The 25,210-nt window shown below is 56.4% G+C and overlaps 1 protein-coding gene across 3 annotated transcripts; it reads right to left on the bottom strand.

Moving 5' to 3' along the window:
- Positions 1 to 1,690: 1,690 nt before the first annotated feature.
- CAPN1 (calpain 1) lies at positions 1,691 to 24,519 on the bottom strand. 3 transcript variants are annotated; one of them, XM_037517592.2, is made up of 22 exons: positions 24,320 to 24,519; positions 22,275 to 22,542; positions 22,046 to 22,115; positions 21,663 to 21,781; positions 19,818 to 19,951; positions 19,570 to 19,738; positions 18,697 to 18,780; positions 18,281 to 18,366; positions 17,873 to 17,947; positions 17,576 to 17,736; positions 8,200 to 8,378; positions 6,928 to 6,939; positions 6,099 to 6,310; positions 5,965 to 6,004; positions 5,389 to 5,454; positions 5,243 to 5,300; positions 4,370 to 4,434; positions 3,959 to 4,027; positions 3,654 to 3,732; positions 3,020 to 3,136; positions 2,667 to 2,725; positions 1,691 to 2,430 (listed from the first exon to the last, which is right to left on the bottom strand). In XM_037517592.2, exons 2-22 carry the CDS (start codon positions 22,539 to 22,541, stop codon positions 2,404 to 2,406), a joined length of 2,148 nt encoding a protein of 715 aa, XP_037373489.1. In that variant the 5' UTR covers position 22,542; positions 24,320 to 24,519; the 3' UTR covers positions 1,691 to 2,403. The 3 variants fall into 3 exon arrangements, with proteins under 3 accessions (XP_037373489.1, XP_037373490.1, XP_037373491.1); XM_037517593.2 differs by lacking the exon at positions 24,320 to 24,519 and adding an exon at positions 23,250 to 23,312; XM_037517594.2 differs by lacking the exon at positions 24,320 to 24,519 and adding an exon at positions 22,654 to 22,802.
- Positions 24,520 to 25,210: the final 691 nt, after the last annotated feature.

Below are 25,210 nucleotides of genomic sequence, written 5' to 3' on the forward strand. Positions count from 1 at the left end.
GGAGGGCCCTTGGGAGGTGGAGGATCGGGCTGGGGTTAGGACCACAGATGCACCACTGGCAGCTCAGAGGGGTCCAGTTACACCTCACAGGAGGCCTCGGGTGTCCCCAAGTCGGCAGGGCTCCCCCGCCTTCCAAGCCCTTCCTCTTCATAGCTCTCAATCTCAAGGCAGAAAAGGGAGGCGCGGGCCTCCCCGGTGGCGCAGCGGTTGAGCGCTGGGTTGCGAAGCTACCCACGGCCTCTGCGGCACCGGTTCGATCCCCGGCTGCTTCCCAGCCACCGGAGGAGGGTCTCCCATGGCGCGCAGACCTCTCCTGCCGCCCGCTGCTCCCCTCAGCAGTGTCCTTCGGTCCTTCTGCCTGCTCTGCTCCCCGCTCTGGCTCTGGTGAATTCTCTCACCCTCCCGCGCTTCTGACTGTACCCAGTGCTTGTATAAACAAACAAACAAACAAATAAATAAATAAAAACATGCCTCTATTAAAAAAAAGAAGAAGAAAAAAGAAAACGGAGGCGCTCCAGAGCCCCTCACAGCCCACTACCCGGCTCTGCAGGCCCAGCCACCCTGCCCACGGTCTCCCACAGGGACCCCACCGGAAGCGGCACCTTCACCCGGCCCCTGCCCGGGGCTGAGACCGCGAGGCAGCCCAGCGCGCGGGCCGCCGTCCCCAGCACCAGGCCCTAAATCTAGTCTGGAGCCTAAAATGATGTGAGGACAGATAGATGAGGGGGTGCTGGTGATGACGGCTGCTTGCCCCTACTCCCCCCGCAAATAACAGACTTCTCAGGAGACACCCGGAAAAAGTCCTTTAAAAATGCCCACCTAGGAGGAAGGCGGCTCTCCCCTGCCCCTCTGCCCCAGCGCTCGGCCTCAGAGTCGGGGGTGGTGGGGTCCCCAGACCATTTATATTCAGGTCCATGCCGACCTCTTGTCCAACAAAACCCAACACAAAGAAGGCTGAAGTCCCCACACTCACCCACCCGCCCCAGCCGCACAAAAGGGTCCAGCTCCCTGATGTGAGGTTGCTCCTATTACTATGTTCCCCCCACCCCCGCCGACCCCCAGGCCCAGCAGGCCCTGCCTCCTGAAGGCAAATGCAGGCCCAGCACGGCCCGACCCAGACCGCATGGCAGGCAGCGTCCAGACAGTTGCACTAGGGGCTCCCCTAGCACCCCCACCCACACCCCCACCTGGGCTTCTGCAATCTTTGCTCTGAAGGTGCTGCCTCAGTTTGGGCTCCCCTCCCCCATCATGTCCTCTCTCCCCTCCCCTCCCCTCAGTCCTATCTCTGGTAAGAAAAGGCCGGCTCCAGGGCTGGAGACACTTACATAAGCTGCAGGTGTGTGGGTCACAGAACAGCCCCCCACCCCCACCCCGGGGACCTGAGGAGACTCTGCTGTGGGGAACTTCCTGGGGGGTCTGGTTTGTGTAAGTAGAGGTTTGGGTTTCAGTGGGAGTGTGCAAGAAGCCAGAGGTCACGCCTCTGGGCCGCAAGGCGGGGTGCAGGGGTGGCAGGGCCACGTGGCCTCAGCAGCGCAGTCCAGTCCCTGCAGCCGGGCCCAGAGCCCATTGTCCCTGACCTCCCAGAGCCACTTCCCAGCACATCGCCCCAGGGTGATGAGGACGGAGGGGGTTGGCGGGCAGGGGAGGCTGAGCTGCTGGTGTCTACCGGGGCAGCAGGTTTGGGGAGAAGCACACACCAGAAACAGAAGTGTGGTCTTTCCCTTTATTATTTGGGGTTTCTCTGAATGCCACAACCAGGTGCTTCTTGCACCCCCATAACTGGTGCACCAGTCCCTGAAGAGTCCCTTTTAATATCACCAATATAAAAAAGGAAGGAAGTGGACAAGAGGGAAGGCCTGGCCCTGGCCCTGCTTCTTGGTCGGCAGCCGGGCAAGATGGGGAGGCAGGCCGTGGGCAGACGGGCACTGGCTTCCGCAAGAGAAGGGGCAGGCGTTTGGAACCTGGGAGGGCATAGGAGAGGGGGCTCGGCACATCCAGGTGGTAGACGCTGCAGAGCTAGTGGTTATGGTTGACAGTCAGCAGGTGAGGCCAGGAGAGTGGCCGCTGGAGTGAGGACAGGTGACACATCGAGATGCCAGTGCCCGGGGCTCTCAGCTCTATCGGGAGCCCCATCCTGAGGCAAGAACAGGCAAAAGCTGCCTCCCCAGCATGGTAATGGCTGGGCCAGGGAGTCCATCTGAGCCCATGGACTTAGTCCCTCTGAGTCCATCTCTGTCCAGAGCTGATGACTGTGGCAGCAGGGAGGGGAGGGGACAGGAGGACGAGGCTGCCTCCCACTCGGAGGAAGGCACTTGCAGCTGGCGTGGCCTGCTGTGGCTGGGCAAAGGCATGGCGTGGCAGACGAGGAGAGGGCCAGGAGACAGCCGGGGGGACCGAGCTCCCTCATGCAAACATGGTCAGCTGTAACCACTGCCAAGTGGAGAGAGGGATCAGCAGGGGCAACAGAACCCCAAGCCCGTCCTTGCCCCCTTAGAACAGGTGGGAGAGGGACCTTCTTGTTCTGGGAGCACCTTGACCCGCTGCCCTCCCTTCCCAGGACCCTGCCATCCCCACCAGTCCTGCCAGGGTTCAGGCGGCCCGGCCATCTGGAGTGGATCCCCCAGGAGGCTCAGAAAGCTCCTGCCCCTGCCCAGGGCAGTTCCTACCTTAAACAAGTCAAAGGTCACCACTCCATCCAGATCTGTGTCCAGAGCTTTGAAAAACCCTGTGTGTTAAAAAGGACCCCATGATGGGAGAGCTGTGGGGTGTGCACACATGGCCGGCGCTGGCCCACTACCTACCACCTCCCCCTTCCTTCCCACAGCACCCCAAGCCACAGCAGCCTGGAGGTGGCACCCCTGCTGACTGAGAGCGCCCACCCTCCATCCCTGGGTCCTGGCCCTCAGTCTTCCGTGCCAGGCAGAGGCGCCCATCCCCAGTCTCTGGACGTGGCCCAGGGATGTGGGTGGCTGACGAGGGACGCGGCGCAGGCACAGCTGCAGGGAGAGGGGACACTCACGGAACATGGTCTCCAGCCGCACAAGGCAGCACACGAAGTTGTCAAAGTCCACGGCCAGGTCAGGCTCCGAATAGCGTGTGATGATGAGCTCATACAGCTTCTTGTTGAGCTTGAAGCCTGGCCAGGGAGTAAGTGAGGACTGGGGAGGTGCGGCCCGGCCCAGGGGACGGGGTGGGCCTGTGGCTCAGGCCCTGCAGACTCCTGGGAGGGTCAGCCACTTGGGGGGCAGGACTGGGCCAGCAAGGGCAGGGCCCACCGGGCCTGCAGGCCCCGACTGTCCAGGGAAGTGGGAGCAGCAGTGGGGTCCAGTGCCATTTGTTGTGAACACTGGTTCTACTGTGACGTAGGACTGTGGGGGTGAGCCCAGCCCTCCCTCGTAAGGCTGTGGAGTCTGGCTGTGCCCCTCCCTGGCTGTGTGACCTGAAACCACTCACTTTCCCTCTGAGCCACACAGGGATAGGCCCTGTCCTTGCTAGGTGGCAGGAAGGACAAAGGAAAAAGCTGAGAAATCACTTAGCTCAGGAACCACTGGGGAAATGCAATGTGGCTGTCACCCCATCCCCCCCACGGCCCTCATCAGCCCAGGGACCAGGGTGGGGGGTGGGGAGTGGTCACTGGCAGCCTTCAGCCTCACCTGCGGCCTCGATGGCCATCCGCATCTCGTAGGCACTCATGCTGCCCGACTTGTCCAGGTCAAACTGCCTGAAGATGGCCTGGGAGGTGCAGAGCGTAAGGGCTAGAGAGGGGTATCCAGCCCTCCCTGTGCCCCCAGGGGGAGGGTTGTTGAGGGGGTTAGGGAGAAGCGGAAAAGGTGGGTTGGTGGCCAGAATAGGTGACGGGTAGATGGGGGGGGGCTGGTCCACACCGCTGGCCTGAGAGCCCACGGTACAGGCCCACGGGACCCCGGAGGAGGCTGGGCTGCCAGCAGCGCCCACCTACCAGGTAATTGCGGATGCGGTTCCACAGGATGTTGAACTCCACCAGGCCCAGCTTCCCGTTGCCATCGCGCTGGGCGACCATTAAGGAAACTCCGCAGCTTAAACAGGGCAGGGGTGAGGGTGAATGAAGGGGAGCTGGGAGTCCCGCGCCAAGAGCAGCTGGAGGGGCAGGGGGGCAGGAGCCAGCTTCTCTGAACGGGGCGGGCAGGGGTGAGGGGAATCGCCAGTCTGGGGGTCACTGGGCTCTGCTCCACCTCTCATGTGCCTCACTCTCCCCACCGAGGCAGGCACTGAGTGGATGCCAGTCCGTCCCTGAGCAGAGCTTCATGGCTTCTCTGGGCTGTTCCCAGGCCAGGTCGCGCGCCCTCTCTGCACCCCACCCCATGCCGAGGGGTGCACGGCAGAAGGATACGTCCATGAGGTTGACCATGCTGCGGCAGGACTCCGTGCTGAAGCCGCTGGTGCGCAGGTCCTTGTCTGCAAGAAAAGCCGCAGCTCCAGCCACAGCCCTGTGCTGGGGGGTGGGCACCGGGCAGGGGCGGGTGGCGGTGGAGAGGCAGTCCCTGCCCACCCCGCGTGTCAGCTCGAGCGGCGCGGGGGCGTGCAGTGTTCGTATCATCGGGAAGAAACAGCCCAACGCTTGAGCGCTCAAGCTGGAGTCTCCGCAGCCAACACCGCGACTGGACCCGAGGGAAGTGAACGGGGTGCTGTGCTCGCCCCAGGAAAGGAGATGCAGCGGAAACAAGGGGCGAGGGTGCGCCGGCAGCGGTGGGCTGGCTGGGGGCAGGAGGCTGAGGAGAGGGGATCTGGGACGATGGAGCAGCGTGGCCGGAAGGCAGAGGGCAGGGGGCAGAGGGCGGAGGCAGGAAGCGGCAGGAGGTGCAGGGGACGCTGGGTGCTGCCGAGGCGGGGTGGGGGCACAGGGAAAGCTGGGGGTGCTGCCTTCAGCTGCACATGGAGGAGGGGACGCACTCGGAGCTGGGGCTGCAGGGTGCCTTTGGCAGGGAGGGGAGCCTGCGTCTTGGCGCTGGTGCTGTGGGTCGGCCCAGCCAGGGCAGCAGGGCCACGCTGCCCATCACGCTGGGCACTGAGCGCGAGCAAGGGGGATGGCCCCGCAAGGCTAGCGAGGTGTTTGGAGGAGAAGGGGGTGGGCAGGACTCGGGAAGGCGGCCCTCCCGGGACATCAGTGTGGGGGGGTGGGCTCAGTGTGAGCGCAAAGCTGGGTTCTGGAGTTTGAAGGGAATGGGGCGGGCAGGGGTGGAAAGCAGCCCGCGGGGATGCCCACGTTTGCTGATGATCCTGTTCAGGATGGTTTGCAGCTCCTTGACGCTGATCTCCAGGTCCTGGGGAAGAGGGAGATGGAGGGCCCACGCTGGGGAAGGGCCCCTCGGTGCCCCAGCACACCCTGCCGCCGGCTGCACCGCGACCTACCTCCCCTGCCAGTTGTCTGAAGAGGGTCTTGAAGTTGTCATCAATCTCCTCCTCTGAGAGCACGCGCTGGATGCAGGGGGAGGGGCAGGTTAGGGCGCCTCCGCCCCTCCCACCCTGCAGGGAGGGTGCCCCAGGGGTGGGGGGTGGAGCCACCTTTCTTCGTTTCTCATCGTCAAAAGGGAACCTCCACCCCACTCTACCCCAGGCCGCGGACGCGGGGCTGAAGGAGGGTGCGGTTTGGCTCAGTGCTGAAAGGTGAGACCTGGGCCCCTGCCTGACCCTGGCCCACTTCCTGAACCTCTCAACTGAGGCTTCGTTGAGAGGGGAGATGGGACACCCCCACAGGGCGGTTGTGGAGGAAACGGTATGACACAGATAAAGAGTCCAGCAGGACGGGACAGAGAACGAGACTGCACCGTTATCGCCAGAAGTCCTTTGCAAACTGTAGAGTGCTGGGCAAAGGATGAGTGTTACACTTATGGCTCCAGCCAGGAGGGCTCTGCCGGGCCAGCCAGAGTCCAGGGACAGGCACCATGCAGGGAGGGGACAGGCACCTGGCAGGGGCAGGGCACACACCTCATCTGGCAGGTTGGCCTGGATCTGGTCATCCAGCTCCCTGCAGGGGTGGGGGTGGAGAGGGTCAGTGAGAGGGGCAGGGGCTGCGAGGGAGGGCAGGGCAAGGTTGGGGGTGGGGAGAGCCCTCGACTCACTGGGTCCCGGCCTTCTTCTCCGAGAAGAAGCGCAGCACGAAGTCGCCCTCCTTGTTGGGCTCGAAGGTGGAGGGGACCACCACGTACTCCCCGGGGGGCAGGCGGAAGCGGGTGCTGACCTCCCGCAGGTTGATGAACTGCTCGGAGCGCGCCCGCGACGAGTTGGCCAGGAAGAAGTCACGCTTGAGGTGCACGGCCGGTCGGCCCACCAGCTGGAGGACAGGAGGAGCCTTCGCTCAGGAGCACCCTCAGACCAGGCCCCAGGCTCCTGGCGAGCAGGTCGGGGCAGTCACTCTACAAATCATTCGGTTTGGGTTTCCCCATCTGTGAACTGGGGTGACGAGCCTCAGCACGGGGTGGAGGAGAGGAGATGCTCCGGCCCCACTGAAATCACATTCTCCTTAGTGTGACCAGGAGCTTCCTCGCCGTCAGAGTCCATTGGGTACCTCAGGTAACACCCAGGCCGCCCTAGGGGGCGCTCCCACAGCCACTTGCTCCTGTCCACCACCCAGCCCCTGGCTGATTCCCCGGCCCCTGCCCCTCCTCAATGCCCAGCCAGTGCTTCCCCGGCGCAGACAGCAAGAGCCTGGTGCTTCCCCGCGGAACCAAGGTTCAAATCCAGCCCCTCACTTATCACCTGCTCTGACCCTCAGAGGAGCAGTTTGCTCTCCCGCTGAATGGTGGGCGGGGAGTCCCGTGAGCAGCTAAACCCTGGTGACTCCCTAGCCCTGCAGGTGTGGGTGGTGGCCGCCCTGCTCCCCTCTGGGCACCGTCAGGCCACATGTGTTCCGGGGCTTGTAAATCCAGATGAGTCAGGTGCCACACCTACCTCTGGAGGGACCTGTAAGAGAGGAGGGGTTGTCAGAGGGGTGCTGCTGCAGGAGCGGGGATGAGGTGTGTGCTGAGCAGGGTCCCGAGTTCTCAAGATGAGGATGGTGGGATGCAGAAACTAGGAGGCCAGACCCTGGACTTGGGGTCAGTGGTGACCCAAAACTGTCCTCACATGCCAGGGGGGTCCCCAAGATCCTAGAGTGTGGGGAGTGGGGGGGAGCCAGGTTCCCCTTCATCCCTGGAATGCCCTGGGTCTCAGCCCTCAGGACAGCCCAGGGGGACAGTTAACTAGAGTGTCCACAACAATTTGCTGTCTAGGATTCAGGGCATGGGGCACGCCTGGGGCTGCCAGGAAAGTCCAGAACTTTCTGTCCCTGTGTTGAACACAGTAAGTGAAGGCGGCAGCAATGACCTCTGCGCACACACCAGACAGGGAGCTCACTGCGCCAGGGCAGCTGGCAGCCCACTGATTAATGAAGTTGAGCCTGTTTTGTTTCCCCCCTCTGTCTCTGGCGAATCCTCTCACCCCCTGCACCCCTACACCCCAGATATTCTATGCAAAAATGAAAAAAAAATGAACAATTTCCAAAGTAGGTTACAAATAAGCCAATAGATAACAACTAAAACATCAAGCTGGGCCTCCCCTGGTGGCGCAGCGGTTGAGCGCTGGGCTGCGAAGCTGTCTGCAGCCTCTGCAGCGCCAGTTCAATCCCCAGCCACTGGTGAGGGTCCTACATGGCCCGACAGACCTCTCCTGTCTCGCCTGCTGCTCCCCTCAGCAGTGTCTTTCTTCAGTCTGCCTGTTCTGTTCCCCTCTCTTGCTCTGGTGAATCCTCTCACCCTCCTGTGCTTCTGACTGTACCCAGTGCTTGTATAAATAAATAAATAAATAAATAAATAAATAAATAAATAAATAAATAAATAAATAAATAAATAAATAAATAAAACATCAAGCTGTAGAAAGTTTCAACAAGACAAACCACCTTGGTGCCAGCTAAACCAGCTGCCTCTTCCCGGAGCGGCCTTTCCGTGCTCAGGATGGGCAAATCCCACACCTTTCCCTCTCCCCCGGAACATCTTAGGGTGAATTTTAGGTCTCACACCTGCGACCCGGCGGCGTCCTCTCGCGCCCCTAAGCGGAGATGGCCCGCGGTGGGTGGGGACGCCGGGGCTATCTGCATAGGTCCGCCAGCTCACCTCTGCCCCCCCCACTCACCTCCGCCCCGCCCGCCCGCTCACCTCCACCCACTCACCTCCCCCCGCCACTCACCTCATAGACCGCGAAGCCGATGGTCTCCATGTCGCGGCCGAAACGGCGCTCGCGCCGGCGGTGCTTCTGCATAAGGGCGAGCACGAAGCTGCAGCCGGACTCGCGGCCCCCATAGTCATCGCTCTCATCATCCACCTCCTCCAGCCGGATCTTGAACTGCGGGTTCACCCAGAAGGTGGCTGCAGGAGGCGGGGAGACGGGCATCAGACTAGGGGCAGAGCTGACCGGACCCCAAGCTTTCCCCTCCCCCATGTCCACTCATTCATTCATTCATTCATTTAGCAAATATGACTCCAAGGGACAGACACACCCGGTCCCGCCCTCACGGGCTAACATTCCAGAGCGATGAGCAGGTCGGGTTAATACCAGAACAACTGCAAGAACACTGGGGCGAGAGGTGGTCAGGGCACTGTCTTTGAGGTGATATTTGAGTTGACACCCAAAGTGGAAGAAGGAGCCAAGTAGAGGGAGAACCCAGAGCCCCGCACATCGGGGGGACAGCACATGGCGGGGGACAGCCCATGGAATGAGGCTGGGGCCCAGTAAGCAGGAGGATCCGTGGCAGAGGTTGGGGTGCCGGGTCTGTAAAGCCTGTGGGTTAACCACAGAGGAAAGAACCTTCTGACTGGTCTGCAGGATGCGGATGCATCAGGATTTTATTTATTTATTTATTATTTATTATTTTTATTTTATAGAGTCATGTTTTATTTATTTATTTATTTTATTTGCTTGCTTGTTTTGTTTATACAAGCACTGGGTACAGTCAGAAGCGCAGGAGGGTGAGAGAATTCACCAGAGCCAGAGCGGGGAGCAGAGCAGGCAGAAGGACTGGGGTACACTGCTGAGGGGAGCAGCGGGCGGCAGGAGAGGTCTGCGCGCCATGTGGGACCCTCCTCCGGTGACCGGAGAGCAGCCAGGGGTCGAACCGGCGCTGCAGAGGCTGCGGGCAGCTTCGCAACCGAGCGCTCAACCGCTGTGCCACCGGGGAGGCCCTGCATCAGGATTTTAAAAGGAGGAGGTGGCTGGAGCTGCCAGGTGGCGTGGCTTAGAAGAGGAGAGAAGACAATGGGGTCTGATGGAGGGACTTGCTTTTCTGGTAGTTTGATGATTCACCTGAACAACCCTCTTGGCAAAAACCTGAACATATCCTGATGGAATTGTAGTATGCCAAAGAAATCCAATCATAGATGACAGAAAAGACAAATCATTTTAGAGTGTCAACGCACAGACAAATTCTTGACTTGAACAGCAACAACAGAAGCAGAATAAACACTAATAGAATCTTCAGTGGGAGGAGAGTAATGTCAATCTAGAATTCTATATCCAGGAGCTGGCCAGGAGTGAACACAGTATAAAGGCATTTACACAAATACTGAGAAAATGTGTCACCAAAACACCCGCACTAAAAAATACATAAAAGGATGTATCTCAGGCAAATGAAAATGATCTCAGATGAAAGCTTGAGAATAGTGAGCAAAAATACCATTATTATGTGGGTATTCCAAATAAATGTGAGCGCTAGCAAATAATGATATTTAACTTATGGCAGTAAGAAAATTATTTAGAATTAAAATACTAATTAAAAATAGTATATTAAAGGGAGGGGTGATCAAAGTTAAATATTACAAGGTCTTTGCATTGTTCAGGTGGAGGGTAAAGATACTGATCAACTAACTTTAGAATTTATTTTTTCCCCCAAGATTTATTTATTCATGCATACAAAAACCGGAGTACAGGCCAGATGTGCGGGAGGGTGAGAGGATTCACCAGAGACAGAGTGGGGAACACAACAGGCAGACTGACAAAATACACTGCTGAGGGGAGCAGCGGGCAAGACAGGAGGGTCTGCCGCGCCATGTGAGTATCTTCCCAGCCAGCCGGGATCGAACCGGCACTGCAGAGGCTGCGGACAGCTTCACAACACTGTACTCAACTGCCTGCGCCACCAGAGAGGCCCAACTTTAGAATGTAAGTGAGCTTTTATGTCTTCCAAACTCAGAGGGAAAAACCAGTAGAGAGAAAAGGGAAAAAAAACAACACCTCAATCCAAAACAAAGCATAACAGGAAATATACACAGAAAATGCACAATAAGTATGCTGAAACAAATGTAAATATATCAGTAATCACTGTGAGAGTATAAATGCATTAAGCTTTCCAATCAAAGAATACAATTTTGGTGGACCCCCTGGTGGCCTAGGGGTTCAGTCTCAGTGATTTCACTGCTATAGCCTGAGTTCGATCCCTGGCCCCCTGGCCAGGGAGATGACCCACATATGGCACAGCAGATCTCTTCTGTCTTGCCCGCTACTCCCCTTAGCAGTGTATTTCGTCAGTCTGCCTGTTCTGTTCCCCTCTCTGTCTCTGGTGAATCCTCTCACCCTCCCGCACATCTGTACCCTGTACCCCAGTTCTTGTATAAATACATAAATCTTTAAAAAAATAAAATAAATAAAATAAAGTATTTAGAGTGGTGTGTGGTATACAGCAAATGACATATGTTTGAGACATTTTTTTCCCAGAACACATGGAAATTCACCATGTGGATTTCCAGTGTCAGTTTCTGTTCATTTCAAAGCTATGATCATATATTCTGACCACAAGAAAATTAAATGAGAAGTGAATAATAAAGTAATATGAAGAGGTTATACCTGGAAGGGTTTTGAATTAATTCAGTCTTTTACTTGTATAGGTCTATTCAGATTTTCTTCCTTGAGTCAATTTTAGTATGCTTATTTCTAAGAATTGTGTATTGATCTAGGTTATCTCATTTGTTGGCATACAAATGTTCATAGTATTTTCTTAAAATCCTTTGGTTTCTGTTAGTGGTTGTAATGCTCTCTCAGTTTAATTTCTGAGTTTAGTAATTCGAGTCTTTGGTCTTTTTTTCTTGTTCAGTTGGCTAAAGTTTTTTTTTTTTTTTCTTATACAAGCACTGGGTACAGTCAGAAGCACGGGAAGGTGAGAGCCAGAGCAGGGAGCAGAACAGGCAGAAGGACCGAAGTATACTGCTGAGGGGAGCAGTGGGGGGCAAGAGAGGTCTGCGTGCCATGTGGAACCCTCGCCGGCGGCCGGGGATCGAACCGGCGCTGCAGAGGCTGCAGGCAGCCCAGCGCTCAACTTCTGCGACACCGGGGAGGCCCTAAAGATTTTTTTTTAATGTTATAAGTAAGTTTGGAAATCAGGAAATATGTCTCCTGTTCAAAATTGTTTCCAAAAGTTACAATACTCAAAACAGTGTGTTACTGGAATAAGACTAGACCTACAGACTGGAAGAATAGAATTGATAGTCCAAAATCAACACAACCCATACATGGATTTTTGACACGGGTGCCAAGACCACCCAATGGGAAAAGAATTATTTTTTTGACAGATGATGCTGGGACACCTGAATTTCCAGATGTAAAAAAAATTTAAATTGGACACCTCCCTCATACATATCAGAATTAACTCAAAATGAACCAATGACCTAAATTCAAGAACTAAAACTATAATCACACAAGAAAACAGAGAGATAAATGTTCATGAATTTGGACTGGTAATAGATTATTAAATATGACACTGAAAGCAAGAAGAACAAAAGAAAGACTTCCATACTTCAAAGGGCACTCAAGAAAATGAAGACAATCTGCAGAATGGAAGAAAATAGATACAAACCATCTATCCCACAAAGATCATATCGAGAATATGTAAAGAACACTTACAGCGTAATCCTAAAAAGACAACCCGATCTAAAAATGAACTATTTGAATAGACACTTCCTCCAAAAATGTACAATTGGCCAATAAATACAGTAAAAAAATACTCAACATATTAGTTACTAGGGAAATGCAAATCAAAATTTCAATGAGATGCCACTTGACACCCATTAAGATGGCTACAAACAAAGATGGGCAAAAACCACCAATGTTGAGGAGGAAACAGAGGAACTGGGATCTTCTACATCACAAATGGGAAGATTAGATGGTACTGTGCTTTAGAAGGCAGTTGGCTGGTCCTCAAAAATTTAATATGGAGCTAACATATAACCCAACAATTTCAATCCTACTTCTAGAGCCCAGAGTATATTCTGATAGAAACACACACACACACACACACACACACAGGAATATTCACAGCAGCATCAGTCACAATGATCCCAAGCGAGAAACAATCTATCAGCTAATTAATAAGCATAATGTAGTACATCTACAGAGGGGTGAATTCTGAAAAAGCTGAGGAGAGGAAGCCAGGCCACATGTTGTGTGATTCTGTTAATTTGATATGTCCAGCACAGGCAAATCTATAGAGACATAAATGATAGTAGAGGTTGCCGGGGCTGAGAAAGGGAAGAGGCTAGGGGGTGACTACTAATGGCTGACAGGGTTACTTTGAAGTAGTGACAATGTCCTGGAATTGAATAATGATAATATTTTACCACATTGTCAATAAGCTAAAAACCACTAAGTTTTACACATTGAAATGCAAATTTTGTGGTGTGTGGATTACATCACAATTCTTAAAAACATTATGTTTCAGAATTGTGTAACTCAATTAACATACACTTTGAGGGACATATATTGCCTTAAGTGCTTACATACAAAACCCCCACCAAAATTAATAAAATAACATCTAATCTAAGAAGGCATAAAATAAGATCTAAAAATAAATCCAAAGAATGCAGAATAAAAGATAATTAATAGAAAAGCAAAGATATTAATATAACAAAACACTATACAAAGCAGCCACACTGCACACCTATGTTATTGCAGCACTATTTACAATAGGCAAAACCTGGAAAATAGATGACTGGATCAAGAAGATGTGGCATATATACACAATGGAATATTATTCAGCAATCAAAAAAGATAAACTCATGCCATTCGCAGCAATGTGGATGGAGCTAGAAGGAATGATGCTCAGTGAAATAAGCCAGAAGGAAAAAGAAAAATATCGGATGGTTTCACTTATAGCAGGAATACAGGGGAACCAAATAAGACATCAGTGTGAAAAATAATAACAGTACAAAACACAACAAAGCAAAACCGCACAATTATAAACCAGAGACATCCTGCAGGGGAGGAAGTGGGAGAGAAACCAGAGGGCGGGAGGGAGGAGCCCAGGGACTGAGGTGATGGTGCACGGGTGCCTTGGGGAAGGAAACTCTGTGGGGACTACACCTGAGGGGGTGGGGGGAAGCAAATATTGTTTAAAAATGAACAGTGATGTAAAAAAATAAAATAAATTGATATAAAAAATAAAGTATCATAATGAAAAAACAAACAAACAAAAAGCAGCTACAGAGTCACTTCTCCATCAAGATGAATACTGACGCATCTCTCCCAGGATAAGATCGAAGAGGCAGTGCAATGTGACTAAAAGGTGGACTATCTTACAAATGAGTCATTAGAATACATTAAGGACAAATTTATGCTAATAATTTTGAAAACAAATGATAGGCAAAAAAAATCCTAGAAAACACAGCTTATCAAAAACAGGCTCAGGAACAAACAGAGGCCCTGAATAACCCTATCACCATTAAACACATTCAATATCAATAGTTAATCTTCACACGAAGAAAAGAACAAGTCGGGCAGCTTTACAGACCAGTTCTACCAAACATGCACGTGACCAATCATGTCCATTTATGCAAACTCTTCTAGAAAAAGAGAAAAGAGAAAACACTTCCCAAGCTACTATGCAAGCCAGACATGGCACCAATATCAAAACCAGACACAGTCAGTATGTCAATGGAAAATGACAGGCAGAGATCTCACTCATGAACTTGCATGTAAAATTACTGTATAAAAAAGTTACATCACAACTGTGGATTTTAGCTCAGGTATGTAAAGTTGATTTCATGAGAAAAGGGATCAGTGTAATATGCCATTTTAACAGATAATGAAAAAAGCGATAACAAATACAATTAAAAGTATCAAATGACACTAAACTGCATGAATTTGATAAAAGTCACCCATAAAAAATACCCAATAGTAGAAAAGTCTTAGTGATGAAACCTACAATAGACATTCACTAGTGAAAGCTTTTCTTTAAGAGAGGGTTAAAACTGGGTCTACCTGGTGGCACAGAAATAGCTATCAAGCTGTCACCAGCCACTGCGACATGAGTTCGATCCCTGGCCAGGGAGCTGACCCACATGGTGCAGCAGACCTCTCCTGTCGCACCTGCTGCTTCCCTCAGCAGTGTATTTCAGTACATCTGCCTGTTTTGCTCCCCACTCTATCTCTGGTGAATCTCTGATCCCCCATACCTCTGGCCTACGCCCTAGATCTTATAGGCATAAATACATAAATATAAATATCAAAAACAAGAGAGGGTTAAAACCACCGTCACTCCCATTACATACTCTACAATCAGAACAGCATATTAAGTAAGAAAATGTTACAAAAGTTATAAGAATCAGAAAACAGGGGCCTCCCTGGTGGTGCAAGGGGTTAAGGCACAACCTATTAAGCTATCTGCAGCCACTGCAGCACAAGTTCCATCCCCGGCCAGGGAGCTGACCCACATGGCGCAGCAGACCTCTCCTGTCTCGCCGGCGGCTTCCCTCAGCAGTGTATTTCAGCAAATCTGTTCTGCCCCCCATTCTGTCTCTGGTGAATCCTCTCATCCCCCACACCTCTGGCCTATACCCCAGTACTTGTATACATAAATAAATACATCTTAAAGGAAACAAATGGGTCATTATTTACAGATGCTACATTGTCTTTTCAAATTGTCAACTGCCAACATACAGAATATACAGATAAATCACTGAAACTGATCGCAGTTTAACAAATATAAATAACTTAAAAGCTCAACCACCAGCGTCAGCAGCTATTACTTGAGAGATGTAGTATAAAAGTGATGCTATTGGGACCTCCTTGGCGGCGCAAGGGGTTAAGACACAACCAAAGAAGCTATCCACAGCCACTGCAGCACGAGTTCCATCCCCTGCCAGCCAGGGAGCTACCACATGGCACAGCAGACCTCTCCTGACTTGCCTGCTGCTCCCCTCAGCTGTACGTCGGTAAATCTGCCTGTTCTGCTCCCCACTCTGTCTCTGGTGAATCCTCTCACCCCCTGCATCTCTGGCCTGTATCCTAGCTCTTGTATGCATAAATAAATTAATTAAAAATAAATAAATAAATAAATAAAAGTGATGCTATTTACAATAGCAACACGATGAGAATGGATCTACGAATAAATCTCAAAAGATGGGTAAGCTCTTTATGATGAAAATATAACATTTTATTGAAAGCTATTAAGGGCCAAAATAAAGATAAGACTCAAAATTGTGAAGATGGCAATTCTCCCCAAATTGCAAAGTATATTACAAATTAAAATCTTATAATGGCTTTCCACAGAACTTGGAAACTGATTCTAAAATTCATATGGAAAAACAGAGCAAGAGGAGCTAACAGACTCTTGAGGAAGGAAGTCACTCTGTCTAAGAGCAGGACTTAGAAATCTATAGCAATTAAATCAATGTGCTGTTGGCAGAGAGACAGACCAGGGGACAGAACTGCGGCCCAGACACCCATGGGGAGGAAATGACAGAGCAGGCACCGCACGGCAAGGGGATGTCTCAAGGGCGCTGTATGTGGTTATCTCCTTGCAGAAAAACTGAAATCGGCTCCCCATGAGAAATTGGCTCCCCACAAGAGAGAAGAATTCTTTGAAAGAGATGGGGGGTCCTGTGGAAAGCGTGTGGCGATTCCTTCCAATTCTAAAAAAGGAAAAACTATAGAAGCCAGCAATAGCTCTTCTAAGTATTTATCCATAGAATATGAAAACACTAACTTGAGAAGATTTACAGTCCTAGAAGCATTAGTCACAACAGCTAAGACACGCAATCAACCTAAATGCCCGCTGATGGAGGGCTGGATGAAGAAGTTACGGTACATATACTCAGTGGAATACTACTCAGCTATAAAAAAGATGAATTTTGCAACAACATGGTAGAACTGGAGGTGATTATGCCAAATGAAATAAGTCAGAAAGTTGGAAAAAAAAATCTCTCATATATGGAATATGAATAACCAAACCAAATGGAACTAATAAATAAAAAAATAACACTTAGATTCTAAGAAAATTACAGTGATTACTAGAGGGGCAGGGAGGTGCGAGGGAAGGGCCCCAGCCTGACAGGGAAGGGCACTAGAACCTCCGTGGGGGCGGTGAGGACAGGCTCATACAATGCAGAGGGAAGATGTGGCCCTGAAATTATCATTTGTTAAGTCAATAAAAATATTCCAAAAAGCAAACAAGCAGCAGAGGGCGGTGAACCGCGCTGAGAAGCCTGAGATGAGAGGCAGTGGCGGGTGTGGCAGAGTCCACACCGAGGGCCCCTAGAGGAGGAGAGGCCTCCAGGGGGGCGCAAGCTGGCCTGGGGTGGGTGACAAGGGGAAGCCAGGAGTCAGGAAGGCAGCAATTCCTGGGAGATGCTGCTTGGAAGGGGGGCAGAGAAACGAGTGGGGGTCCACGCCGAAAGAGGGTCGCTTTCTTTCAAAACGGGGGTTCTCCATAAAGACACAGCGGTGTGAGGGGAGGGGTGAAGGTGAGGAAAAAGGGGAGCGAGGAAGAGCGGGGTGTGCCCAGGCCCAGGGGCAATCCTGCCCCCATCGCAGTCGGAAAAGCAGCGAAGCCCGCACGGGTCCAAGCAGGCTGGGGTCTAGGTGGGGACGCGAGGGGCGTCCACGCGCCAGGGCGCCTGTCAATGAGGCGCACGGCCAGGTCCCCAGGTCCAGGTCCCCAGGTCCGCAGATGAGCCGCGGAGGGCAGCCGGGGGAAGCGCAGAGCAGCGCTCACCAGCAGCGGGGTCGTGGGGGCTGTGTCAAGGGGTGGCCTGAGGTTTGGGGCTGAGAACTGAGCAGGAAAACACGCCCCAGCTGCGGGATCTCCCTCCCCGCACATGCAGTGGTTCGGGGCCAGTGGAGAGGGTCCGGCTGGGCAGAGCCAGGCCTGGAAGGGTGCGTCTGGCCTGGTGAGGAGCGAAGGCAGGGGAGAGAAGGCGGGTTCCGCAGACTGGACTCTGCAAGGCTGAGGGAGGCAGAGTGATGGCACCAGGAGGGCAAGAATTGAGGATCAAGAAGAACCGAGTCACCCATGTGGCTCTAGGAGGCCAAGGAAGCTGAGGAGGAGCACAGCGGGCAGGAGGGAAGGTGAGGGGTGAGTAGGGACGGCAAGAGGTGCTGGACGGTAACGGCATCGCCCCTAGTGAGCACCCTGGGCTCAGCCCCCAGGCTGCAGCAGGCGGGGCTGGGGACAGTCCACAGCGTGCCCCTCCAAGCGGCGCCTGCGAGGGTCGGCAGGACCACCCCCCTCTCAGAGGGCAGGAGACAGGCCTCAGCCAGGAGGCAGCAGGCCCAGCCCCACCCCAACGCCCGCGGCGGTCACCTGGGTAGTTCCGGCAGCCCCCCGCGGTGCTGCCCCGCCGCCAGGTGCCCTCGTACAGCGTGGTGTTCCAGCTGCGGACGCTGCGGCTCTTGAGCGCGTCGGGGGTCAGGTTGCAGATCTCCAGCCGCGTGAACTCGCGCATGAAGTCTCGGAACGACATCCTGGGGGGTCAAGGTGTGGGGGTGAGTCGTGGACCCCAGGGGACACGGAGGGGTGCTCCACGGGCTAGGTTTATGGGGGTGGGGAGCTGGGGTGCAAGGTGCCCAAGGAGGGCCAGAGAAGGAGGCAGCTGCTCACCAGAACTCTCCGTCCTCCATCTTGATCCGGAGCTGCTCCCGTTCATAAGGGTCCACCTTGTTCCACTCCATGGAGCTACAGGGGAAGGGTGTTTGCTACCAAGGGCTGCTGGGCACTGCCCTGCCCTGCCTGGCCCAGCCCGGCCTCCCCTTGCCAGGGTCAGAATTGATGTCAAGGCCCATGATCCCAGTCACTGGGGTTGAGGTATAAGGGACTGAGTCAGCCACGCCGAGGCTGGTCAAGGCTAGGCGCAGGGGCCCCAAGGCTGGAGCTTTGTCAGGGTGGTCCCCCAGACCCAGGAACATGAGGTGAGCCCCTCTGCTCAGTCCTGCCCAGGGCGGCGGAGTCCCATGCAGAAATGCCAGCGGCACTGAACAGGCCCCCCGGCCAGGGTCCACTGGCCCTCACCCATCACTCCAGGCTCCCGTCCACTCCACTTCACCCCAGGGGTTCCGCATCCGGATCAGGCTCACCATCTGGCCCTGGTAGTTCACCTGTTGCCCGGAGCTCCCATTAGCACTTGCTCTGGCAGGAACTGAAACCCCTTCCCGCCATTACCCCCTCACTGAGCCTTTCGAGGAAAATCCAGTCAGGGGAAGCCTGTCTGGAAAGTACTGCCTAGAGAGGTAGCTGCACACACAGCCTTCAGGAAACCAGGGCAGGACAAGATAAACAGCTCAGGGGAGTCCCCAGAGACAGGTGAGGTGCTGCAGGAGGTTAAGGAAGAGACAGCCCCTCCCACTGCCCTGGCCACAGGCCAGAGATGCAAGGACAGGAAGGGAGCAGAAGTCACTCAGCAGGGAAGGTCCCCACGTGGGTGGTACCTGCTTGGCCCCAGTCAAGGAGTAGGCATGGCCCTTCACCAGCTTCTTGAAGGTGACGGCCTCCATGTCCAGCACACTGGAGATCTGCAGGAAGACCCTGCTGTGGTCGAGGACCAGGTTCCCAGGGACCCTGTCAACCTCCCACCCTATCAGGAGCCCCAGCTCTCTTGGGTCTGGACAGCCCCCCATGTGGCATGGACCCTGACCCCACTGAGTCTACCACCCCCATGCAGAAATGCTGCCCTTAGAAGGGGGGCCATAGGGGTACTCCACCAATGCTACCACTGGTGGGGGGGCCTGGGCACCTCACGTTTGGTCAGAGCTGGCCAGACCCATGAACATGTGTATGCACGCATGTACAGCAGTGCACAGCACCCCCAGCCACAGGCACACAGAGGGCCTCAAGTGGAGGGACACAGTGAGCAGAGAAGAGGGATGTGGACGGGCTGGAGTCAGCTGGGACTGGGAAGAGGCCGAGGACTGCAGTGGCGCTGGAGGTGGAGTCTGAGAGTGAGGATGAGGGTGGTTTGGGGAGGCGTCTCGGGAGTGAATGGAGTGAGAGCAGGGACTAGGGGAGCACTGAGGTCTGAGCTGGTGACCCAGACACTGGATGGACACGGATGGCAGCAGTGAGGTAGAAATGGTGGAAGGTGGGAAAACAAGCTCTCAGGCCAGAGCTTTCAAAGACTGGGTGACGCCGGGGGAGAGGAGGGAGGCACTGAAGCCATGGATGAGGCTGGATGAGGATTCAGAGCCGGCGCGGGGTGAGCAAGGAGGTCTGGACCCAAGTCCGGGATGAGGTGAGTCCGGGTTGGGTGGGGAGCGGGGCCCACCGGATGATGAGTTTCAGGGTGCAGATCTGGGCGCACTCACATCGATGGAGCAGCCCAGCAGGGAGCCTCGCTCCAGGGCCTTGAGGATGATTTGGTAGAGGTCGCTGGGCGCCTTGCGCAGCTCATACCACTCGGTGACCCCGCCTGTGAAGTCCTCAAAGCCCTCCGAGGTGCTGCCCCCCGACAGGGCCTCGTAGCTTCCATTCACCCTGCAGGAGGCGCTAGTCAGTGCCCAGCACCAGCAGGCCCCGCAGCCCCAGGGCAGCGCGCAGGCCAGACCCCACTCACTTGGCGTAGGCCTTCTCCAGCAGGGCGCTCCAGAACTCGTTGCCCTGGGCGGAGTGCACGAACACCAGCTTCCCGTCCTTGGTGGGCAGCAAGTCGTCCACGACCACGTCCACCCACTCCCCAAACTGCCACAGCTGGGGAAGGGGAGCACAGTGAGTACCCGCTTGGGGTCCCCCAGGTCTGGGCTCAAGCCTCAGCTGTGCCCCGCACTCCTCGCCTGGTTCTATGATGACGTGACCTACATACAAGCTCCTGAGCGCTCTGTCCTCCTGGGCCTCAGTTTCCCCACCCACTAAAGGAACAGCAGTGCCTTCCTCACTGGAAAACTAAACAAGAGCAAGACAGAACAGTTTTTAGGGCAGCACTACAGATATTTCTGAAGCTGACCGAGGTGCCTCTTCTGGTATGCCAGGGGCCTGGGGCCCCCCAGAACCAGCCCCCACTTAGGCCCTGTCCCCATTTCTACCCCTCCCCATTCTAAGTCGGGGTGTGTGTACCGAGGGGGAGTGATGTGGGGATACATAGGAAAACTGAGTGTGGGGCCTCCCCAGTGGCGCAGCGGTTGAGTGCTGGGTTGTGAAGCTGCCCGCAGCCTCTGCAGCGCCGGTTCGATCCCCGGCTGCTCCCCGGCCACCAGAGGAGGGTCCCACATGGCGCCCAGACCTCTCCTGCCGCCCGCTGCTCCCCTCAGCAGTGTACTTCGGTCCTTCTGCCTGCTCTGCTCCCCGCTCTGGCTCTGGTGAATTCTCTCGCCCTCCCGCGCTTCTGACTGTACCCAGTGCTTGTATAAATAAATAAATAAATCTTTAAAAAAACAAAAAACAAAAAAAACTGAGTGTGGAGTAAACGTGGCATCCAAATCCTTCAACCACAAGATGGATGGGGTCCCCGATTTCAGGGTTTGCTTCAGATAGGCCCTGAGCAGCAGGTTTCCCAGGGCGACAGGAATCGGGCATCTGGGCCGGAATGAACCCAGCAATAATGGAGGTGGGGTGTGCAGAATAACGAGGGAAAGCGGGGTTGTGGAGGGAGTGTTGAACGAGCAAATCCGAGGACTGAGAGGAGCAGATTGGGGGAGAGGGGGAAGGGGGCGAGGCCACACCCCTGAGGGCCAGCCTCCCTGGCAGGCTGGGAGGTGGTAGGATAAGCGGCCCCCTGACTAGATGGAAAAGGGGGGAGGGGGGGGGGGGGGGGGGGGGGGGGGGGGGGGGGGGGCAGGGCTGGCGCCTCAGGGCCAGAGGGTCTTAACCAGAGTGCTGGGCTGTCTCTCCCAATACCAGCCCGTTGAGAAGTCATCAGTGTGATTTGAAAAATGGGTGCAGTGCGCCAGCAACCTCAGGAGAGGCTGGTGTAAGTCTTTCCTGCAAGGCTCTGTCAGAGAAGAGGCTGCCAAGAGCGGAGTGACATACGGGTGGGTGGGCAGGGAGAGTGATGCCTTGGGGGAAGGTGGCCCCGCTTGCCACTCTGTTTGCCCCCCGACCCCCTCCAGTAGAATTATTCTTTATTTTTCAGATGAGGAAACTGAGACTCAGGGGAAGAAAAGAATTCGCCCCAGAGGATATAACTGAAAGATCTTTCACTCTCCCAAGCACTTTCCCCCCGACACACACAAGCACCCAGGAACACTGCCAGCCGGATACCTGCCCAACCGTTTCACACACGACCGCAGGGAGAGGTCAAGGATTCTGTAAAGGGAGAGCTGCTTCCTGCAGGGTGTGGCCCAGTCACTCTTCAGACTGTGTCCTGCGTCCCTGGGTCCCTGGGTTCCCCCTCCTCCAGTGCCTGCTGCTGCCCCTCTGTCCCTTTGCCCACCCTCTGCCCCCAGGTGGGTACCAGTCTCCTCACCTGGAAATGGAAGATGCCAGCGTAACCATCCTGGAAGCTCTGACCGTGAGGAACCACTCGGTGCAAGAGGGTATCGTTGAGGGTGAGGGAGGCGATGGCGGCCAGGAGCCAACAGTCCCCTGCGGCAGGAGGGACCCAGATCAGGCCGGTTTTGCCAGCCTGCCCCGGCGGTGCCCACGACTGCCCAGACTGGGGACAACCCGGGCTTCCCTGGGTGGGGTGCCCCAGACTAGAGAAAAGACCCAGGAATCTGGGCAAACCAGCCCCAGCAGCGACAGCCAGAGCCTGCTTGGGCTTGTAGGAGGGAGGGGCTGGGACAGAGCCAGAAGGAACGGGCATAGGGAACCATTACGGAAAACACACCCGGACCCGGGAAGGCCTACCCAGTGCTCCCTGGCAGATGTCTGTGCGGGTGGCTCCATCCACAATGAACTGGGGGTTTGAGAGCAGCTCCTGCAAGAGACCCGGAGCCCTGTCCTTGGGCTGTGCCTTCCAGAAATTGGCACCCAGCCACCCAAATCCCACCCCCAGCTAGGAACCTCAGGCCCTATTCCCGCTCCACCCCGGAGGGTTCTGAGGGGAACTTAGTCCCACCCCGGTGGCCCCTCTCACCGTAGGACGTTTCCATTTGATGCCATAGGTTTTAGAGGAGTTGGGGCCCAGCTCCTTGAAGCCCAGGCTCTGGGTTATTGGGGGGAAGGCCTCATCGCGGAATAGGGCCCCACTCTGCAGGCACTGAGCACGCAACTGATCATAATCCTGGCCCAGGTACTTGATGGCGTTTTCGTGGCGGCCCAGGCCCAGCTCCTTGGCCCGCTGCTTCTGCACTTGAGCAGACACTCCGGTGCAGTACACGGGGGTGATCACCTCCTCTGCCATCCTGCAGACGGATGCGCCTACTCAGATCGAGCCCGTGTGGCCTAGAAATGGGGCTCCCAATGGTTAACGCCGCCCCTGCCCACCCTCCCTCCCCAGTCTGGGGTGTCCTCACACTGCTCCCCTCACAGAACTCAGGGCTCTGGGTGCCTCCCTATGCTCCCAGAGTCAGAGGAGGGGCTCCCCGGCTCCCAGGTGTGCCGGCCACCAGCTTCCTAGTCCCACACGAAGCTGCCGTCTCTCCTTTCCCGGAACCCCGCCGTCCTGGGCGGGCAATCCTGGGGTCAGCCTTAGGCAAGGTGGGGCGGGGCGGAGCCCGGGGGAAGTGGGCGAGGTGAGGGACCCCGGGGAAGGCCTCTTCCACCCTTTGTCTGGCCGTGACCCCGTCCCCCAACTTGTCAGCTCCTGTGCACCGCCGCGCCCCTGTCTGGGGCCTGAGAACACCGGGCGGCTGGATCTCACTGCCCGGGCAGTCCAGGCCCCGAGACGGGCTGCAAGTCGGGGGCAGCCGGGCCCCGTCCCCTCCCCTTCAGCCCGGGCCCTGGGACGGGTGGAGACACCAGCGCGGGGGGCCGGGCTGGCCGCCGCCCGAGCCTCCGCCCCGTCCCGGGCGCTCCGCGCGCCGCGCCGGGGGAGCCCTCGGCCGGGGAGTCGGGGCCCGAGGGGGGCCCGAGGGGGGAGAAGCCGCAGCCCGGCGCCCCGGCTCCTTACCTGGGGAGGCGCGCTCGCGGGGCGCGCTGCGGTCCCTCGCGGTGGCAGCGCAGGGCAGGGCCCGACCAGGAAGAGCCTCCGCCCGCCCGCCCTCCCCCGGGGCCCCCCGCCCCGCCTCCCCGCCCCCTCCGGCTCGCGGACCGCTTCCTCTGCGCCCCGCCTTAGCGCGGCGCTCCCCACTATCTCTCGCACTCCCGGCGCCTCCCGCCCGCCCCCCGCAGCGCGCGGCCCCCGCGAGGGGACGGGTCCGCCCGAGGCGTGTCCCGCAGGGCCGGGGCGCGCGGCCGGGGAAGGGCACGCGGGGCGGGCAGGGCCGGGGCGGGCAGGGCCGGGCCGGGGTATTTTTAACCGGCGGCGGCGGCTCGAGTTGCAGGGCCGGGCGGCCCCACCCCGCGGCGCCCCGCAGGCGTCCCCGGCGGTCGGGCGCGAACCCCGAGGGGCGGGTCCTCGCGCGCCCCCTCCGCGCGGTCGAGCGGTCCGGCCCCGGCGCGGCCCAGAGCGGGGCCGAGATTGCCTCGGGCCGCGGCGCCGCCGGGAGACCCCGCCGGGCCCGGGCCCGGCCCTCGGGGTGCGCGCCGCGGCCCCGCTCCCCTCCCCGGGCCCCGGGGTGCGGGCGCGGCGCTGCCACCCCACCTAGCGGCCCCGGGCGCCGGGGACCCGGCCCGCCGGCCCGGACCCGCCGCGCGACCTTGGGCGGGTGGCCCGGCCCCGAGCGGGCGGGAGAGCGGGCTGGGGCCGTCGTGCCCGCGCCCCGGGCGCTCCAGGCGTCGGGAAAGTGCGGGGTGTTCGCCCCGGCCGCCGCCCCAGCCCGAGCCCCCCGCCTGGGAGCGCCCGCGCGCCGCCCGGGGGTGGGGCTGGGGGTGGGGGCGCCGGCAGGTCCTGCGGGGAGGCCCGCGCTCCGGACCCCCGGACCCGAGATCCTGCCTCTCCGGCTGCAGAAGTTGGGGTCCCCTTCCCCGCCAAGGCAGCTCCCCAGCCCAGGGGTTTCCATTGACCCTGGGAGCCCAGCAGCTGCCGGGGCGCTGATAGGATGAATGCGCAGGTTTTGCTGTTGGGGACACAATGCATACCTTTCCTCGGGTTTTAGGGCCCCATGACCCCAAAAGCTTGAGTCACTGATCTGGTCTGATCCCACTCTCACTCCGGGTTTACAGAAGAAAAGGACGCGGAAGAGGGTGAGTTCTGCTGAGTCAGGGCTGGAAGCAGCTCCCGGGCTGTCTGCTCTTCATTCGCCATTAAGCGTTTATGTGTCCTATCGTGAGCAGCCCACTGGCAGGCCTTGGCACCCACCCAGCGTAAGGCCGACCAACCCTTGCTGGGGGAGGGGCTCCCTTGGCCCAGTTTTGGGGCATTAAGGAAGTTGAGTCCTGATGGGCAGTAGGAGTTAAGTAGATAATGAGACACGGAGGAGAGTGTTCTGAGCAGAAAGAACAGCAGCTACAAAGGCCCTGAGGCTAGAGGACGTACACCAACAGGGAAATGCAAGGATTCCTTGTGACTGAGCATGGGGAGCTGGGCCAGTGACAGGAGGATGCTCTGGAGAGGTAACCAAGGCCACCCCTCCCCTCAAAGTACTTTAATTCAACCAACATGTCCCACAGTCCTCAGAGTCAGTTTCACACCTCTGTCACGCCTACGTCTGTGCTTGATTGTTCATCAGTTGGGCACTGACCACCTCCTATATATACAGGGCACTGTGTTCACTGGGGCATAAGACGAAAACCCCTAGACCAGTCTATAGCCCCCAAATCTCCTGGAGCCGGGTGCTATGATCCATCTAGCATCAGGTTCTGGTATGATTGCTTCAGAGGAGGCTGAATTTTTCCCACTCTTACTCAAGAGACCCAACCATGTTCAGTGCTATGCGCCAAACAACAGGAAGCTGGCTCCGTTCAAGTGTACCTTGGAAAAAACGTGGGAGGAAGCAACATCCCAGGGCTGGCGAAACCTGCTGCTGGGGG

Source organism: Talpa occidentalis, unplaced genomic scaffold, assembly GCF_014898055.3.
Source record: "Talpa occidentalis isolate TD23 unplaced genomic scaffold, MPIMG_talOcc4v2.1 talOcc4.17, whole genome shotgun sequence".
Taxonomy (NCBI): Eukaryota; Metazoa; Chordata; class Mammalia; order Eulipotyphla; family Talpidae; genus Talpa; species Talpa occidentalis.

Excerpts from the sequence above, each read along its gene's own strand:
- CAPN1 (XM_037517592.2), bottom strand. The coding sequence starts at position 22,541 with ATGGCAGAGGAGGTGATCACCCCCGTGTACTGCACCGGAGTGTCTGCT. Across the intron at positions 19,952-21,662 it reads CTGGCATCTTCCATTTCCAG|CTGTGGCAGTTTGGGGAGTG; the intron begins GTGAGGAGACTG and ends CCCCTTCCCCAG. Across the intron at positions 5,301-5,388 it reads TCAGACAACTGGCAGGGGAG|GACCTGGAGATCAGCGTCAA; the intron begins GTAGGTCGCGGT and ends CCTCTTCCCCAG.